We start from the raw sequence: 20,306 nt of genomic DNA, 5'->3' as shown, positions 1-20,306 counted from the left end.
CTTTTTCTCTCTCTTTATCTTCCTGCCTTTTTCGCTTTTCTTGTATCGAAGAAAAGTAGTACAATAAAATGACTCCCGGAAGACGATAGTCTCTCAATCCTTGTTTTCTTCCACTTTCAAGATTTTAGAAAGATTCTCGTAGGTTCCATCGAAAACATACGGTAAGAAAAGGGATTGCCGTTAAGGGATTCATTTTTGATGAAAGGCTTTGATTTAAAGTGGAATATTCTCGAATGGTAGTCGTTCGTTATCATATCGTTTGTTACAATAATGCGAAAATAAAATATTAAATATTATCTTTTACGCCAACGAAGAAATCAATGAAGTGAGATGAAAATAAGAAAAAAAAAAACAACAAATTATCTTTTCTTACAATATTTAGTAAAAAAAAAAAAAAAAAAAGTATAGAAAATAAAGTATCAAATATTTAATTCATTTTCGTACAAATTCGATGACATAAGAAACGTCGAACGGATAACATAAGAAACAACGAAAGAATAAGTTCAAGACTGTAAAGTTTTCGTTTGACAATAGTAACGCATATTGAAACGACGATCAATAGTTCAAATTATTATTCGTGCCATATCGTACATTGACAAATCAAATAGCGTTAGTCTATGAAACAAAGAGGAAAGAAACTTTCCGGAGGAAAGCGTGCTTAATTTTAATACGATCGATTCATTGAAACTATCATCCACAAGAAAGATAGATGTAACTAGAGAACAATAAAATACTATTATACATAGACAAAGATCTCTTTAATTATAAGTTAATAGCGATCAAACAGCAAGAAATTGTTTTCATTATTTTTTAGTAAATACAATTATCTTTTAATGAAATAATTACTTGATATTTCTTATCATTTTTTAATTAAATCAGTCCAAATTATTTTTCTTGACGAACTTTCATCTTACAGAATTTTGAACGTTTCCAAACATTTCTTTGAAATAAAGTATAGTGATTTTACTCTGAAATATGTAGGTCAATGGAATAATAATCGATATTCCTTTCATACAATCAAGAGATCGGAATTCCTTAATATCGTAGTTCGGTTAGCGATAAAGAACGCGATGCAGTGGGAAAGGCAAATAATTTAAATTTCGGTATCAAAAGGTAGAAATTATTTTAATTAAAACAAGAAAATAAAATTAAGAGTGGTTTTAAATCTCAAATGTTTCTCGTCTTATTTTTTTATTCTTTTCTTTGAAGAATGACAGATTCTACGACAAAGCTAAAAAATAAAGAGAGATAGAGTACGAGAAAGAGAGAAAAATAAAAAGAGAAAGAGAGAAAGAGAAAGAAGGAGAGAGAAATAGAACTTCATAAAGCTTCAATAAGTTGCAATCTATTATGAAGGTCACTCAGCTCTCAACGTGCTGCTTACCAACACATCAAACGAGTCACCATGTTACGATACTGGCGACATTCCAGAAATGATAAGAGTCCTTCTTACTTCCTCTTTTTTCATTCCTCTTCGTCTCTTTGTTTTTTTTTCTTCCGTTTGAAATGCAAAATATACATAGGTAACGTCACGTCTCGCATTGCCCTTTTCCTCTTCAAAATATTACTCTTTTATCTCAATCGATCTCCGTTTTAAGATATATAAATCATTTTCTTATTCGCTATGTGTATATATGTGTATGAGTGTATATATATATATATATATATATATATATATATATACATATCTATGTAAATAAAAATGAAACAAAATTAAGTGAAGCAACAATTTTAAATTATAAATTAAACTAATATATACTTGGAGAGAAAGTAAACATAGTTATTACGATCGAAACTCGAAAGTATTGCAAATCGATCGAAGTGATTATAATCTCATTTTTACATCGAATTATAAAACAGACATCTTTTCAATATCATAGGTAGGTTTAAAAAATTTAGAAAGAAAAGTTAGTACTAAAAATTTATGAAGAAATGTTAAAAAAAAAAAGAAAAAACTATTGCGGAAGCAATTTGCGATCATTATGTTTAAGTTTCCTTGTTAAATGAAAAAATTGTTATGGGACTTAAACCATCGTACGTTTACACTTTTCCAATCTATAAACTTGGAAGAATTGAAAAAGGTTAGCACATTTGTGAGTTTATTGACCTAACACGGTGAGAAAAACTTTTAAGAAGACGCAGAAAGAAAAAGTGAGGTCGTTCTACCTTATTCAATAGCTTAGCATCGGAAGACCCTTCTAGCCTGAAATCTTCTGAAAGGGAAGGGTAGAGAGAAGAGAGAAGAGAAAGCTATAGGAGTATCTCAAGAAAATGAATGGTCTCTCGAAAACGCAAACACGTACGCTCACATCAGTTTACTTACATGAATACATGTGTATGTGTTCTCTCGTACGCATTTGTAGATGAGAAACTTTGCCAACTCGACCGAAGGAAATTCAGCAATAAGATACCCTAATAATAACAATTCCGAAGTCGTTCGATTTTATTGGATAGATAATTTAAAAGAGCTTGGATTTTTGAAAGGACAAGAAACTCGAATAAACAATGATTATAAGTATTCGTATTGCTATTGGAATATTAGGACTTGTTAGAAAAATATATATAGTAATATAAATATAAAGTATGATTGTGATATTGATAAAAAAAAAAAAGGAAAAACAAACTTTTTAAGTTAAATTTTAAACTTAAATAATTATGAGTTTAATAGACCCGCAAGGTTTTACGTTCTACGTTCGCCAGAAAGAAATGAATCTTTTTAGAAAAAAAAGAAAAGGAAAAAGAAAAAAGACGGTAATGCTTTTGTTTTCGTTTTAATGGAAGAAATATAAGATGAAAAATAGTAAAATAAGTAAGTAGAAATATGATGATGATGAGTATCTACTCATTTGTTACTCAGCGTAGAAGAATCTCTACGTTTCTTGCAATTTCATGCCTCGCTTCCGTAGAAACTTTATGAAAGCGAGAAAAATAGCGAAGGTAACACATCGACGATATTTTGCGTGTGACAGGATAATCCAACGAGCTAAAAGGATCGAGAATTTTCTTCGCCGGAAATGTAAGAAGAAGAAAGTTTCTCGACATTTAGTCCCTCTTCTTCCAACGTTCTTTTTTTTTCTTTCTTTTTTTACTTTCCACCTCCGTTACATTCAATTTCTTTTTTAACACTCCATTTCAGTGAAGTATAAGATAATCGATAGGAAAGGAAGATCTAAAAAAAATGACGCAATCAGACGAAAAAATATTCGGCACCATTGCGTCTTGATCGTTCTCCTAACGCGCAAGAAATAGACGTGCGTCGCCAAAAGGAATTTTCGTAATTTTCCTATTCACTTGCTGCTCGACACGATTGGATTAGAATTGAGAAAATTGGAACCATCAATCGAATTTGTCGTTTCTCATTTTTGTACGCAAGATCTCCATTTCTTCCAAATATTTCATAAAATCTTTATCTTTACAATTGTTCCATCAAACTATTGGTATTTAATAATATTCCAATCTACATATACCTATATGGATATTTACACTTAAAAAAGAAAAAAAAAGAGTTATATTGAAAAATAAAAAAGTTGACACATTAAATTTTAGAACCAAACATTTTCTAGTCCAATTTTATATTATCTTTCATATATCACAATAAATTTCACATCAACAAAATAGTATATAACTATAATATATCATTGCGTTAATTTTAATAATTTTTGCATTTTTCATGTACTAATTAGACAAAAAAACAAAAAGAAAAAGAGCTCTTGTTTTCTCGTTATCAAAATTAGAAAATACATCGTAGTTATGATTTTATTTGAAAAATTCGTTTATTGTTATTACGTAACGTTTCGCGAAAAGGAGATATTTCTATAGAAGGAATTTTGAGTTGGAATTTGAAAGTACGAGAGGCTCGCAAGATATCCGACTCGTCAAATAGATTGAAAGTTCGGTGGTGATTCGGCCCCGTACCGTTTCATTAAGCCTACGTGACGAAGAGTCCTCATGCGAATAAAGCAGTATAAAAATGCGAGGCGATACGTCGGAGAAGTAGGTCACCCATTAGATGTATACATACATATATACTTACGTAGGTAGACTTTAACTCAGCTTTTGTATATATACATATACGTATGTATATGTGAATGTATGAATATACATGTATATATATATATATATATATATATATATATATATATATATATACGTTTCGCGTTGCGATTTGTTTGACTTCATTTCTCTTTTTTCTTCTTTTTTTTTCGTTATTCTCTATGTCAAGGACAAACGTGCGAATTTACGCGAGCAAAAAAACGTACGATCAAGATTTTCTCTACTGTAAAATTGTTTGATAAATATTAATTAAAAAAAAAAAAAAGAAAAATAAAACGAGCCGATTGAAGTTCACCCCATTAATTTTTGTGAGCCTACCTACGAAACTAATCGAAAATGTTACACTCGACTTCTTTCGACAAAGACTACGTCTATTTTTTTCTTATTGTCAAAATTCGTAAATTTTGCCGAAGAAATATTAGCAAGAAAGTTCATTTTTTAAATGGATTCTCGATCGACTATGAGAATAATTATTACTAAGATATAAATATAATTTAAATACTTGAGTATTGTCCTTGAAAAGTTATCCCCAAAAATATAATTAGTCGAAAATAATATTCAAGTTTTATCTGTCTTAATCATCAAGCAAGATCGTCTGAAAACTTTGAACGATTAAGAATTCATTCAGAAATTCGTACTGAGCGATTTGCGAAAACTTATCAAACGAAAAAACATTATAATTATTTGAAAAAGTTTTCGTATAAAGACAATAATCGTTATAATAATGACTGATAAAACTTCGATTTGTAATATTAGGTGGACTGGAAAGTAATGTCGCTTTCTTAAATTAAATTCAAACGAATAAATTTTTGACAAGTTTTTATTTTTAATCACAATCAAATATCGACATGTACAGAAACGACATTACTTTCCGGTCCACCTAATATATTCGCAAATAATTCGGCAGGAATCTATATATATATATATATATATATATATATATATATATATATATATATATATTATTTTTATATATTATTATATATATATATATATATATATATATATTATTAACTGCTTCTTCTTCATTAGTACTATAACATAAAATTTTAAAGTTGATTCTATATGTATGCATGTGTACAGGATGAAATTGTAAACCGTATTGTACATATCTCGGTGAAATATAAAATCAAAGGAAAATTATTCGTGTGTAAATCGGAGGGCTTCTGTTAATTGCAAGAAACACTCACTACATTTTAATTATTACTAACATACATGAGACTCAGCATATGTGAGATTATTATCGATTTCACTTATGTGATTTTGACAGTTTAAAAGATAAATTTCGTCGAGACGTGAGAATAAATCTTCCACATTTGAATTAAAAGTTTGCATTTTAAGTTAGAAAAGTTATTTGGCCAATGGCAACGTACTACCACCATCACAGTTTTCGACTTGAAGACAATTTATTGCGTTAACCCCTCTGTATGGTTTTCTTCTTTCTTTTTAGAGACCTACGGTCTTTACTTCAATCCCTAATAAAAAAAAAAGAAAATAAAAAACTGAACTACTAAGGGTGAAAGTAAAACCCAAAAGATCTGAAAAAAGTTTTTGGCAAATGGTACTGACAATCGTAATAGTCCTTGAAAGTTGTTAATGGTGAAATATGAGGAAATAGAAGATAATGAGGAAATAGAAGAATACAATCTCTAAACGTTCGATATAATTTATAAATCCAATTATACATAGTGAACGAATCGCATAATTTCGTTAAAAAATTCAATTATCAATTTTGTAAAAACAAGAAAAGAAAAAAACAGAACCAATTTAATACGAGCTATAAGATTTCGTTTTTCTTTAGTGAAATATAACAAAATTTTGTTCGGAATAAAAAAGATTATTCAGAAAAAAATCGGCATCAAAAATTTTTAACTTTAATTCGTAATAATTGTAATATGTAAAGCATTTCTTTTTCAGATCCAATATTCAATACATTCCTACACAATATGTTTGTAAAATAAATTAGTACAAAAACTAAACGAGAAATGTGATAATAATATCAAAACGGTTGATTAATATTCGTAGTCTATATGTTGAAAAAATTAAATAGAAAATCTATTGTATAATAGGTTACTGAATATATTTCTATAATAGAAAACAGTTTGATAAAACAATATGCATAATTGAGCGAATAATTTTCTTTAACAATAATACAAAATAAGATTTTGTCTCTTAATAAAGTTAATATAAAAAATGTTTTTATTTTTGTCGACTTTATTTTTAGATTTTATTAGGGGAATGATTTCCTATTAATATTTAATAATAAACATTATATTAATATATATATATATATATATATATATATTATATATACATATTATATATACATATATATATATATATATAATTATTTATTAACAAGGTGTCTAAAGAAAAGTTTTCTAAACTAATAAGCACAACAAGTTAATCATTCTTATTTAAAAATAATTTTCAAAAAGCATGTATTTGTTGAAATCTCTTACTTTGTTCTGGCAATTGAAATCTTTTCAACAATTGAGAAGTTCTTTAAAAAGTTCACATATTTAAAATCTCTGTTCAATCGTAAACTGTAGAATAAAACCTTCTTAAATTCAGGACTGAGTACGAAACAAAAATTTTCATTGTCGGTAATATAATGGCACCAGAGAATAGATTCCTTTGATAAAAACTTCAAAGTAAAACTTAAATGACCGTTTACAAGCATAGTACACGAGGGGATTTCTCGACTTACCATTATCAAGGACTTGCGCGTTAAGAACAAGAATTTTATATTTTTTTATCTTATCGTAGGCGTTATTTTCCAGTATAATATTTAAATAGAAGGATGAATCGCAATTAGTTCGGAAATTACTTGTTGGAAACTTTTCATTTTCTTTTCTTTTTTTTTTTTATTTGCTCTGAAAATTTCTTTTTACTCTGTTTGAAATATATTTCTATCTGATCTATGTCATTTTTTAATCCTAAAACAATCATCATTATATAATTCAACTTGTATAAGTAAACCAATTAAATATTGATCTAATCAAATTATATGTCACACGTTTAATATCCTAATCTTATAAGAAAAAAATGAGAGAATAAAGGAAGATATATCTTATATGTTTCAAGAAATTTTAATCGCATTAGTAATGATCCAAATAGATGAATAAACAACTCTAAACGATTTTTCTTAACGTAACGTACATTTTATTGTCTGTATTATCATTGTCGTGTTACTCTCACGACAATGATCTCTAGATCAAAGCACCCACATTGTATATTCTCACTGTTACTAGTCTGTTTACGATGGTCAAAGGTTCGCTTTACAAGAGTTTCGAAACGTCAAAGGATAGAAACCCCACGCATGCTACACGTTATTTCACGGTTATACGTACTTATGGCTAAGATTTCTTTAAATCCATCAACAGTATAAGTATTATCATATGTATTTATGACATAAGTATTAACCGTAACAGTCAACTTGGACAATTATATGATATGACGTAAGTACAAAGAGCAAATGATTTTTTACATTTTAAAAAGAAGAGAAATAATTAAAAAAATTAAACAAGTAGACAATTAAAAAAATTTTCCTGGCTTCTGTTAACAATTTAAATGTACAATTTTAATTATACAAATGTTATAATTAAATATCCATTAAATTTGATCGATCACAAATTTTCAAAAATGATTTTATAATCACGATATAATATACATATGAGATAGACTCGATAACATTTGAATTTATCTTATTCGTAAGACCACAAAGAATGCTGCAACGTTAGTTGTCCTGGATTGCAAAGGGTTAATAGAGTTCTACCCACGACGATATAGCCATTAAAAATAGTGTCGTAAGTAGAACTCCATTAACATGTATGCTCTGTCGAGTAAAGACTTTAGAACATCAATTAATATCTTCACGTAATGTATCTACGCGTGTCTTCTTCATATACGAGCTTATGTAACTCTAATTAATAACTATATATTTGAAAATGGATTATATAACTATTGATGAACGATTAAAATGATATAAATAATGTAATAGAATTGGCTATAAACTATGAAAAATAACGAGTGAACATAAATTTTTTATCTCAATGTTAATCGAGATTTCAAATTTTTTAAAGAAAATTATTTTTAAAATAAATTTTTTCTTTTTCCAAATTTCACATAATTCTACGTACAAGCACAGAGAATGATTAAAATAAAAAGCAAGAAAGAGAGAAAGAAGTCAAATAACCAAACTGACAATCAAATAGCACTCGTTCAAGCACCATAGGTCTATCCATTTTCTCTTATCACGCATCCACTTCATTAAACGTATGTTCACTTCTCTATAGATACATAAAAATCGAAAGATTGTCGAATCATACAAGCGATAGTCATATTAAAATCACTATCGATCTGTATTATAACTAGTTCGATTGGAGAATTTAATTAAAATGTCCTGAGAGAGCCAGTATGAAATTTAATTAATATTTGCGTACGATGCTTTATCACAAAAAAAATGGGATACATAATTCAAGGAATCTTTCATTCTAATTACATTTTCTTCGCGTAAGCATGATGGTCAATTCGAATAGAGATATCTCTTTTTTTAATTTTTGTGCTCTTTTATGGTACCACGTGATCGTATAAAACGACGATCTTATGAATAGTAAAGTCAGCATAGCAAAGTACATATCTAGAAGAGCTACGATTCCGTAAATTGTTCCTTCATAAACTCGCTACGTGAAACGTCCAATCGATATATATATATATATGTGTATATGTATGTATGTATGTATGTATGTATGTATGTATGTATGTATGTATGTATGTATGTATGTATGTATGTATATATATATGTATGTATGTATGTATGTATGTATGTATGTATGTATGTATGTATGTATGTATGTATGTATGTATGTATGTATGTATGTATGTATGTATGTATGTATGTATGTATATATGTATGTATGTATGTATGTATGTATGTATGTATGTATGTATGTATGTATGTATGTATGTATGTATGTATGTAGATACGTATAATACATAGTCTAATACACTTGGATTCCGATTACTGTTCATTGAAGGTTCGACCATCATTCGATTTTACGGGGATACGCATCATTTTACAATCTCACTTATGTATAAACGTCTCTGTAATACTTATAACAATAACGTTGTTAAAAGTTATATAAAAATATATCATTGTATTTACACAATACTTTTTTAATATCTTACAAACGTATCGATTTCATTCGAAATAAATATCCTTTGATTGTGTTAATCTATGTATTATTTTCGATCGATAAGACCGATATTTATTAACACGTTGATCTAAAATTCTGCGATTTAATGACATTGATGAAGTGGACAGAGACAGAAACAACACGACTGGTGCAAAAGTATAACACATCCGATGTATGATATATCTATATCCAATACCATTTGTCGATGTCGACCTCGCCTATATTCCATGTAACTTTGGAAAAAGAAAAAGCAACATGAAAGAAAAAGAGTAAGATAAAAGCTCACTCTACGTGATACATCTTATCGTAACTCATGATTTCCGCCTACGATTTTTCAACTCGATATTACATTGTATTGATCGATCGTGACCATGCATTTAGTAAAAAACGTTGAAAAAAGTGATTCACTACGATTATAGACTCTTGCTATGGATCATTTTCGCACCAAGTGGAGGCTACCATTCTTCAGTAAATTTTTTACGACATCTCTTGAAAGCTATATACTCGTTTCAAAGAGTATCCTTTCCTTTTATATTTCCTTTTCTTTTTTTATGTTTTTGCAACATCTTTGTTACTTTCTTTCTTTTATTTTCTTATCTACTTTATTATATTTATATAACATCATGTCATATAAAATGTTCATTTTTAATACAATATCATAATTTTATATCTAAAAATTATATAATAGATATATATAATAGGTGTTATATATAGATATATAAAATAAAAAATTGATCGAACAGAAATCTATTCTAGATTGCTAAATAAATAAATAAATAAATAAATAAATAAACAGTATATATAACGAATAATAAATTAAATAAGTTATCTATTATCTAGGATGAAATTTATATCATCTTTTCAAAATTTCCTATAGCGTTATCTATCGATCACAAATTTTGATAATGTAGAATCTATTAAGAATTAGACATCGTTGATTTATAAATTTATTCATTTAAATTTAAATTTAATATAATCTAAAATTCGAAACGCATTACGTTAATATACCAATGATGAAATGTTTGTACTCCTTCTTTTGGTTCGTTAGCAAATTATTTTATCTCATTATGAACTGTGATTTCCTAAAATGTATAGAGTTGCAAGTTAGTTCAGGATGGAGATGTTCGTAGAATTATAAATGTTTGTTGAATTATAGTTTGCTCTGTTAATATTGGGAAAATCGTCAATGACACAAGCGACAGTTATTGCTTATCGCGTGAAAAGCATAATATCGAACTATAGCCATTAGTAACCAACTATAACTATAGTTGATCTTCACTTGTTCCGTGGTGTATATTATCGGTGTTTCCACCGAGTGTCAAAAATTTAAAAATGAAAGTCGATAAGATATGATTTTTTGTTACAACGTTTTCCGGAAAATTACACGTTATGGTTGAGAACATTCGTGAAGTCCTCTCTTCTGTAATAAAAAAGAAAAAAGAAAAAGAAAGAACTTGAAAATTTGATTCTCGGATGATAAAAAGAAAAGAAAAAAAAAAAGATAGTTACAATTCGATAGTACGAAAGTACCATTTTGTTCGTTAATTGCGACTATGAAACGAATAAACTAGCAGATAACTTTCGTTACTAAGATCTCCGATAAGTTTCTCAGCTCGTTAGAAGAGAAGCTTGGTAAATGTTGACTCTTCTTTCCATTTGTCCGTGTCGTTAACTTAATTTCATGACGATTATAAAAGTAATCCAACGATAAATGAATTTTTACTTCACTTCACGATTTTAAAGATAAAGAAGGATTGCCTCGATCAATTTCTAAATAATACGATGCAGCCGTCGTTGCTACCGAGAATATGGTGTAAGGTTGCTTACATAATAGGAAAATCGATATCTCGGTCGAAGATGTAAAATTAACACGGATGCTGCATACATGACAAACGCAATGTTCAAGAAAGCATTATGTCGAACGTAAAACGTTTAACGTAATGATACTAGCTATACCATGATATAATAAATTATTATCATCAATACATATCGTTTTTTAACCCATGGATCTTTTCTGACCAATAACTTTTCTCATATCTAGAGACATAAAAACAAAGAAGAAGTAAAGCTATCCCCTATAACGTTGAATTATACGAGACAAAAATACAAAAGTACAAAGTATAATAAAAGACGGTAGATAAATGATATATTGTATTTGGGTATTCTTTAACATTATTTAACATATATACATACATGTATAATAGTTTTGAATATCTGGAGAAGGATCTTTTCTTATTATTCGCGAACTTCTCGAATCTTTGATAAAAATAAAGTGTATGTTAACATACATATGTATCTTTCATATTGTCAAGTCGAAAGATAATATTTTCTCATGAATAAAGATTTAACGTAAAAAGATTTAATGGAGTTAATATTCGAATACTGAATTATTAATCGAGAAAACACAAAAAAGAGATAAAGTTTTCTCCTTCTTATTTCGCTAATTGAAGGTTTTTTTTTCATTTATTTTTTTCCTCTATCGAAAATCGATAGAGAATAATATATTGAAAACTCTTTCGTTCTTATTGCCCTGTGTAATCGTGTACTATTCTATTACTCACGTCTTCGAAGTTAAATGGAAATTTGTTTCCTTGCTTGTCTTGATAGAAGTAAGAATGGCATGATTTCAAGAATACGTCCGAAGGGATTGGTAGAAAATAATTCGGACATTTATGGTAGAATATAACGGAAAGTTTCTCGGTTTCAATGATGAATATTTATGTATGTTTTCCGTGCCTTTACTTTTCTTAGTTCCCAGTTGGTATTTTAATCCTAATGTGATAATGATTTGTCATTAGAACTACTGTAATGATGTAAAAATAGATAAGACTACTCTTTCGTATGTATTTTATATCAATCAATTATTCAACGTTATACAAATCGATTTTTATATATTTGTTAAAACCATATACTGATAATTATAAATATAAATTATCGTTTATTAATTATTTAGAAAGAATTTACATATTCCATGAAAATTCGAAACAATTTATTAGAGTGATACAAAAAAGAAATAATTATTTCATTTAATTATCAATCTTTCACAATTTTCATAATCTTGCATTTAATTACATTCATAGTAATTACCATGTTCATTCTATTGTACGGAACTTCATATAAATATGACTTCAGTCTTGTAAATTAATTAATTTTTATCTTTCGTTCTTGATAAAAATGCATTCCCTCTCTTATTTATTCGTCAGTTTTCTCTAAGCGTACGAATCCCAGTTAATTGCAGAAATTCTGGCTAGAATGTAAGTGCTTCTGTGGACACATCGAATACCATATGTGTACTAACTAGAATGGTGTATCCACAGTATTCAACGAAGCGTGACAGAGATGCAGAGAGCTTACACGCGTGTATGTATGTATGTATGTATGTATGTATATATATATATATATATATATATATATGTATGTATGTATGTATGTATGTATGTATGTATGTATATATATATATGTATGTATGTATGTATGTATGTATGTATATATATATATATATGTATGTATGTATGTATGTATGTATGTATGTATGTATGTATGTATGTATGTATGTATGTATATATATATATATATATATATATATGTATGTATGTATGTATGTATGTATGTATATATTTATGTATGTATGTATGTATATATATATATATGTATGTATGTATGTATGTATGTATGTATGTATGTATGTATGTATGTATGTATGTACCTGCCAGCTTCATCGTGTATACTCTTCGACACGTATATACAATATATATGCTTCCATACATATGTAGATGCATGTGTACGTACATTCTCTTATACGGATACAACGCATGCGCAATCTTAACTCGTAAAGCTTCAACTAGTTCACTTGTAAGGAAGTATAACAACCCGGTATCTCGTTCGTTTCGTAAAAATAACTTCCACGTACGAATATAAATCAAGCATGCATAGTACATTGATGTAATGCATTTTTATTTCTAGATATCCAAGAATGCATTTCTATTTAAATTTACTTTATGTTATTCATTCATTTCATACCACTATGTAGAAATAAAACACGACAAATCAAGCAAACATTAATTTCTTTTTCTTGTTTTTTTTCTTTTTTGTTATTTTAATACCCTTAATCGCTATACTTATTCCGTATTACTTTTTTATTACTTTTTTTCCTTGTGAAATTGCTAATCGATCGGAAAAGAAGTACTAAAAGGTACACGCAATATCAGCGATTTTAAATTCAAGCGCGGACAATTAATTTTCAAGAATTTCAAACAATCTTCAGGGTTTTCTTCTCTCTATCGGTTTTCGTTGTTGTCTATAATCTAATTATTGTTATCTCAACCTAAAATTGTTAAATTAAAAAATAAGAAATGATCAAATTAATTTTACTAATCATTTGCTTGTTATGTACGCATTAATCTTAATTTATTTCGATTTAATGTTAATCCCATTGCTTTTCGATAGTTCCCTTTGATAAAAATGAAATAAAAATAGAAAACTACATTTCTCGTTAAATATTATAATTTATTTATTACTTAATAAATAGCGATAACTAACTGTGTAATACGAAAGCTATTTATACCATTCGTATATTGGATTTCATTACCGTAATTTCATATATTTTACTATCCAAATATTTAATCACACATATAGAGTTTTACAAAAAAAAAAAAAGAAATCATTCTGATTTTCGATTATTTATAGCCAGATAGTCAGATTTTCGTTAAAAATCTTTTACGATCTGTCGGAATCGATTAAGAAAATCATGTCTCTTTCTCTCTCTTCTCTTGATTTTCACGATTTCAGAGACATATCTTCGCTACATAATTCAACGTAGAGAGAAAGAGAGAGAAAGAGAGAGAGAGAAAGAGAGAGAGAGAGAGAGAGAGAGAGAGAAAGAGAGATAAGTTATTAGTCTGTAAAAGGAACGAAGTCGACGATGAATATTCATCGAAAACGTTATATCCACGCGCGAGTTATATCTTCTTTCACTTTATTTATGCCTTCCGACATATATTCACACACCAAGACACACACACACATCTCGAAAATTCCTCCTCGATCCATCTCTTGTCACGTTATCAAACAACCGGAAAATTGTTTACCATGGATTATTTAAATACTTATACATTTAATTGCCTATCATTTTCTCCGAGAAATTCGTTGACTTCACGATACCCTTAAACACGTAGGTATATATATTATAATGTTTACAAACTATAAAACGATTACTTTTTCTTCGAAGAATAAGAATATCTTTTATGAGATTATTTTGCCTATTATAAGAGAAAATGCTCATTTACGTAATTAAGATAGAAATTGCGGAAAAATAATCGAGAAAACAGTTTCCATTACAAACTCTTGTAATGGAAAAGTCTATAATAGTAAGATCGTTAAATTAAACGTAATAAAAGTTTGCTTTTTATAAAAAAAAATTATAAGTATCTGAAAAAATTATAAATATTTCTTATTTAAAAATGTGCAAAATAAATATTATTTTTAGAAGTTGAGCGAAATGACGAATAAGACGCAAAGATTTGTATTACCATTAATCATTTCCGAAAATTTTATTTATCTAGTATATCGTATGATACGAGAAACAAATGAAATGATAATGAAACTTTCCCACAAATATTATTTGTATTTATACTTTACATACTTGGCAAGATTATACTTATCGAAATCTCCTTTGAAAAAGAATAATAGTAAGAGATCATAAAACAAACGGTCGTATATGATCCGTTCATCTCATCTCTAAATTATTTCTTTCTTTGAATCTTTTAATATACATATTCACTAAAATAGATAAAGTGAAACACAAAAGATATTAAATTTAGATGAATGAGATCTGAAGATAAATAGAAATATACGATAAAATTTGATGGAACGTCGTTCGAAACATTACAGTCTATTTAACGATGCTCCAATGATACGAGCTAAGATAATACAATACTTTTAACTTTCCTCCATATATTTAATGACAATAAAGAATATTTATTTTATTTATATATCTATAATTCTGATGTAACTCTGTATATTCATTAAACTTTCGACCAAGTCTTCACGATTTATCTCAACTTGGAATTATTTTCTCAACAATTAAACGTTCCATTTATTTTATTGAAAATTGTTATGCATGACCAAGTTTTGTATCTATATGTATTCATATTCATACACATAGATATATAAAGAAAGAGCGAGTAATTACTGATTTCTTCGGCACATAGTTGATCAATTTGCAATGTATGCTGGTAGATAGTTATGCCGGCGAATTCACCGTGGAAACTTACCCCTTGACTCATAATTAAGTGTGTTTTGCCACATGTAATCGAAACTAGTAAGTTCAGTTAAAGTTATCTGGAAATTAGTAACAATTTGGGTTAACAGAGCTAAAAGAGCTTCATGAACTCGAGGAGGGAAAGATAGAGAGACAGAGAGGGGGTGAGAGGTAAGGGGAGAGAGAGAGAGAGAGAGAGAAAGACAGAGAGACAGAGAGGAAAGCACAAGAACATATTCTCCAGAGAATCGATTGTTCGACATGTATGATGCTCTGTAACTGTGTCTATAGATTACCACGGTTTCAGGAATAATATAATGATAATTACTCGGATTAATTTCCAAGCAAGCGTGAATAATACTGGGAGTTGATTCGAGTTTTTAATGACATCGAATGTATTCGATCTTTCTTTAATTTAAAAAAAAGAAGAAAAAATGCGCACAATCCTGCAAAAATTATTTGAATATGGATCGATATCGAAGATTAATCGAATATAACGTTGAACAAAAAAGATTTTACCGATGTACAAATTTCTTATTTGAAAGAGAAATAAAAAACAAGAAATAAAAAAATAAAAAATCACGATATTTTGTTTCTTGTTTTTTTTTTTTTTTGTATTGTCAGTTTATTCTATAAACAAGGAAAAGATAAAATAAAAGATAAATAGAGTTCTATGAAAAATCACATTGATAGAAAAACAGAAACGAAGAGAGACAGACAGACAAACAGACAAACAAACAGACAGACAGACAGACAGGGAGAAAGAGAGAGAGAGAGAGAAAGAGAGAGAAAGAGAAAGAGAGAGAACAAAGTTACTGATTTGAAAAGAAAGAATGAAATAAAGAAACTCGGTACGGAATTCTAGTTTACAGTAGGTCGTTTACGTTAATAAACTGTTACGAGCGTAACAAGAATTACTTCATCAGAAACGAGGCATACCACATTAAATTTATCACGCATTCCACGGTACTTGGATTTCTCCCCCTCTCTCGCTCTCTCTCTCTCTCTCTCTCTCTCTCTCTCTTTCTCTTTCTCTCCTTCTCTTTCCCTTTTTATTTTTCTCCGCTACAAAGATGCATTTCCAAAAGTAGAACGTCAATACAAAACGAAACATTTTCATATGATCTCTCTCTCTCTCTCTCTCTCTCTCTCTCTCTGTCTCTCTCTCTCTCTCTGTCTCTCTCTCTCTCTCTCTCTGTCTTTCTCGCTCTCTCTTTCTCTCTCTCTCTCTCTCTCTGTCTTTCTCGCTCTCTCTTTCTCTCTCTCTCTCTCTCTCTCTCTCTCTCTCTCTCTCTCTCTCTCTCTCTTTCTCTCCCTTTCTCCCGTTTCGTCAACTCTATCACGATCCAACCCCATATCTCTATCTAAAGCTATTACTTTTTTCTTAAAAAAAGCTTTTAATTTTTTTCTTTTTTTAGAAAACAAAAAGAAATAAAGTATTTGGAATATAACACGAAACTAAAAAAATCAGTTTCGTCTTACAAACGTGATCGTGTTTCAGTTACTTCATTAAAAGAATTTTCTTTCACTATTTCTTCTTTCTTTCACTTCTCTGTTAAACGTCAACGATACAAGAAGAAAGTGGCAAAGTAATTGTAGGAGACGATCATTTTCGCAATTTCTCGTAAGTATACTCTGTCACTGTTCACGTGACGAGGGTATAGACCGAAGACAAGCTAGAAGAAAGAAACTTTGCGACAGAACATATACAAGAGTAAGATGTTAGTCTCCTCTAAAAAAGAAACGAATTTCTTATTCAAGAATGGATTTGTATGGCCATCCTTCAAAATGAACTAGAATAACGATGATCTTTCTTATATTAATAGAGATAGAAAACAAAAACGTTAAATCCGTCCATTTAAATAAACTTGGATTAGACTTATTATTTTCTCTTAAGATTTTTATGTAAAATTGCATCACCCATAAAAAAAAATTTACTACCGTCTTATGATCGAATAAATTTTTTCTCAAAGTCGAATGATTTATCAAAAAGTAGAATAATATAAAAATATTTTTATATATTTTATCGTATGACTCTGCAACTTGTATTTCTTAGTTAAGTTTATATTACAAAATCGAGATCTAATTTTAAATGCCACGGAATTAAATTCGAAATATTCTGTTACATTTTTATCTGTTAGAATCGCACAATCATAAAGATACAAATCTGATAGGATATCGAGAATTAATATCTTCCTATTGTAGCACCGCAAATCCGAAAGGAAATATTAACGAAACATTATTTTTAGATCTGTACAACTATGTCTAATGAGATAAGTTAGAAATAGTGAAAAATAGGTGAAGTGGTACGAGTTTTTTATTAAATAAGTAAACTATATGTATGAAAACCAAAGAGGTAGAATTAAACAGGAACAAGTGTTCCAAATTTAATATCGCATAATGAACTGTATTACACAGGAAAAAAAGTAATAATAGGTAGTACTCGACATTACTAACTTTTTTGATTTAACGATAAAATTGATATATGCCTCCAGATAGAAATTAATCATAAATATTGGAGGAATTTTGAAGATTCTAAGGAAAAAATATATAAGTGGTTTCTGGAGTTTGAATTTTTTAACGGAATTTACCGTCTAAATGTATAAATAATTATTCTAATGGTATTTTTAATCATTTGATCTTTTAACAAATATTTGTTCATTCTCAACGATTCATTCGATTTCGATAAATATTTACTGAGCAGTAATAGTTCGCAGACAGTCCGATTAGATGATTTCAAAGAAAATGAAATGTACGGGCTCCTTCGATCGAAGCTATCCAAACGAATTTAGGTTACGTCTGGTGAGAAGAACGAGAAGGAGAAAAAGGGATGAGATCAGAAGAAAAATGGAAGAGAAGGCTAAACGAGAGATAAGAGGAAAAAGTAAAATAGAAAAAAGGTACGAGAAAAAAACGTTCGAACGAGAATTATTTGCAGTGAAGTTTAAGTTGTTAAAAGCTACGTGACCCATTCGTCAATGCACAATTTGTGAAGTTGGATTCAAAATGGACGTCACACGTACGAAGTCTATGGATTATCGTTATCGAGATTCATCTCAGGCATTTCGCCAGGGGCAAACGAAGCCGACTATTGAATTTTCGCAACAGGAAACCTCAGAGGCTATAATCGAAAATTATTTTGCGGCTGACAACGTTAATTCGATTCAAAACTAATGCCGCGAATCGGCCTATCGAATTAGCTCATCCAATCTATTCTAATTCTTCTTCTTCTTCTTTTTCTTTTTTTTCTTCTTCTTCTTTTTCTTCTTTTGCTTCCCCTACTTGCACCAACTAACTTCATTGAAAAGGATGAAACAGTCTGACCTTCTTATTTCACATTTTTGCATCGTCTCCATGTTAGCTATAATTAAATCGTCTTCCTACAGTTTTTTCGACTTTTTTCTCTTGAAAAATCTTTTTCATTACACGTTGGATAATTATCATTGATTCGTAACTAAATTAAAGATATTTATTCTTTACATTCTTCGAAAAGAAAAAGAAAAAGAAACTTTCCTGAACAGTATACAAAATACATTATTTCAAATCGTTAATCTTTGTGGTATAGTTTTGTTCGACTGCATTTCAAATTATTAATCAAATATCGATTGTAATATAGAAAACACACCAATAAAGTTTACAAAAATAACTAATTTGTTGAGATTTTTTCTTTCGTTTGTTCCAATTCTAAAAATAAACGGAATAACAAGAACAACAAGAAAAACTATGTATAGAAAGGAAGTTATTTAATTAAATGAAGCTTGTCGAAGATGACTCTTAGATTAAACGAGAACCACCGGTCGATTTTCTTTGACTGCAGGATACGTATGTGTGAGTGCGCGCGCATGTTTCTAAATTCATTCGTAAATTAAATATGTGAAGCAAGAGGTAGAAATTATTTATATATCGAACTGAAAATATCTTTCGATATATCAAAATTGTTTGTTATTGTCCGAATATATGACCTTTTAAGATCTCCTTCAGCCCTATATTATTTTGCTAAAAAACGTATTTGTCTAAATTAATTGATTCACGAATGCATTTTTCCAAATTCTTAGTCGACGAAGAAAAATAAATTTTAAATTCATTTCGACTTTACTTTTTAACTTTTCAATATGAAATTTAAATATAAATATAAAACCTAAATATGAATAACAAAATGAAATCGTCTATATAAAAAAAAAAAAGAAAAGAAAAGAAAAAAAGAAGAAAGAACACTTTCAAGTATGTACGTAGAAATTTCAGTGGAGATCATCTACCTCTTTTCTTTTCGCTGTTGCTTCTTCTTCTTGAAAGCCTTTTTAACTCGTAGAAGTATAAAAGCGGCGCGATCGATGGATAGGCCCGGTTGAACCTTCTCGCCGCTCGACATCCTGCGTCCTAATCCTCCCAACACCTGCGCCAACAAATAGTTTTTTATCATTAAACCAAAACTTTTTATATCGTTTGCTGTGAAAATTAAAGAATAGAAAGTTAAAACTCTGAGTAGATTCAATGCAATTATACTTGTTAATGTTTCATTATATTGAAGAGGCATTAAAAAGTTTTTTTTATTTAAAAATTTACCAACAGACGACAAAGATAGAATCGTATATGATTAAAATATGTCAATGTGCATTTATATTAAATTTTAATGTTAGCACCGTACACATGGCATAATAGATTCCGATAATGAGATAGAAATATTCGTTGCATTGTTCATGTTTCTAAACATGTAAATTATTGCTCGAGAGGACAGTTTCAAATTCGTTGAACATTTATAATTTCTATTAAATTATAATCCTCACTTGAATGATTAT

At 28.8% G+C, this 20,306-nt stretch overlaps 1 protein-coding gene across 3 annotated transcripts in view; it reads right to left on the bottom strand.

Annotated features, from left to right (window-relative positions):
- wake (ankyrin repeat and fibronectin type III domain containing protein wide awake) overlaps positions 1-20,306 on the bottom strand; it is a 96,615-nt gene that overhangs the window by 52,677 nt on the left and 23,632 nt on the right. For all 3 annotated transcript variants that reach the window (XM_035873481.2, XM_035873483.2, XM_035873482.2), the window contains one exon: positions 19,767-19,903. In XM_035873481.2, coding sequence (XP_035729374.2) covers positions 19,767-19,903 — 137 coding nt within the window. The remainder of the gene's footprint in view (positions 1-19,766; positions 19,904-20,306) is intronic.

The sequence above is a fragment of the Vespa mandarinia genome, chromosome 10, assembly GCF_050613455.1.
Source record: "Vespa mandarinia isolate Hongniang chromosome 10, ASM5061345v1, whole genome shotgun sequence".
Taxonomy (NCBI): domain Eukaryota; kingdom Metazoa; phylum Arthropoda; class Insecta; order Hymenoptera; family Vespidae; genus Vespa; species Vespa mandarinia.
Note: the sequence above shows the minus strand (reverse complement) of the source record. Positions and strands in the feature narration are given on the sequence as shown.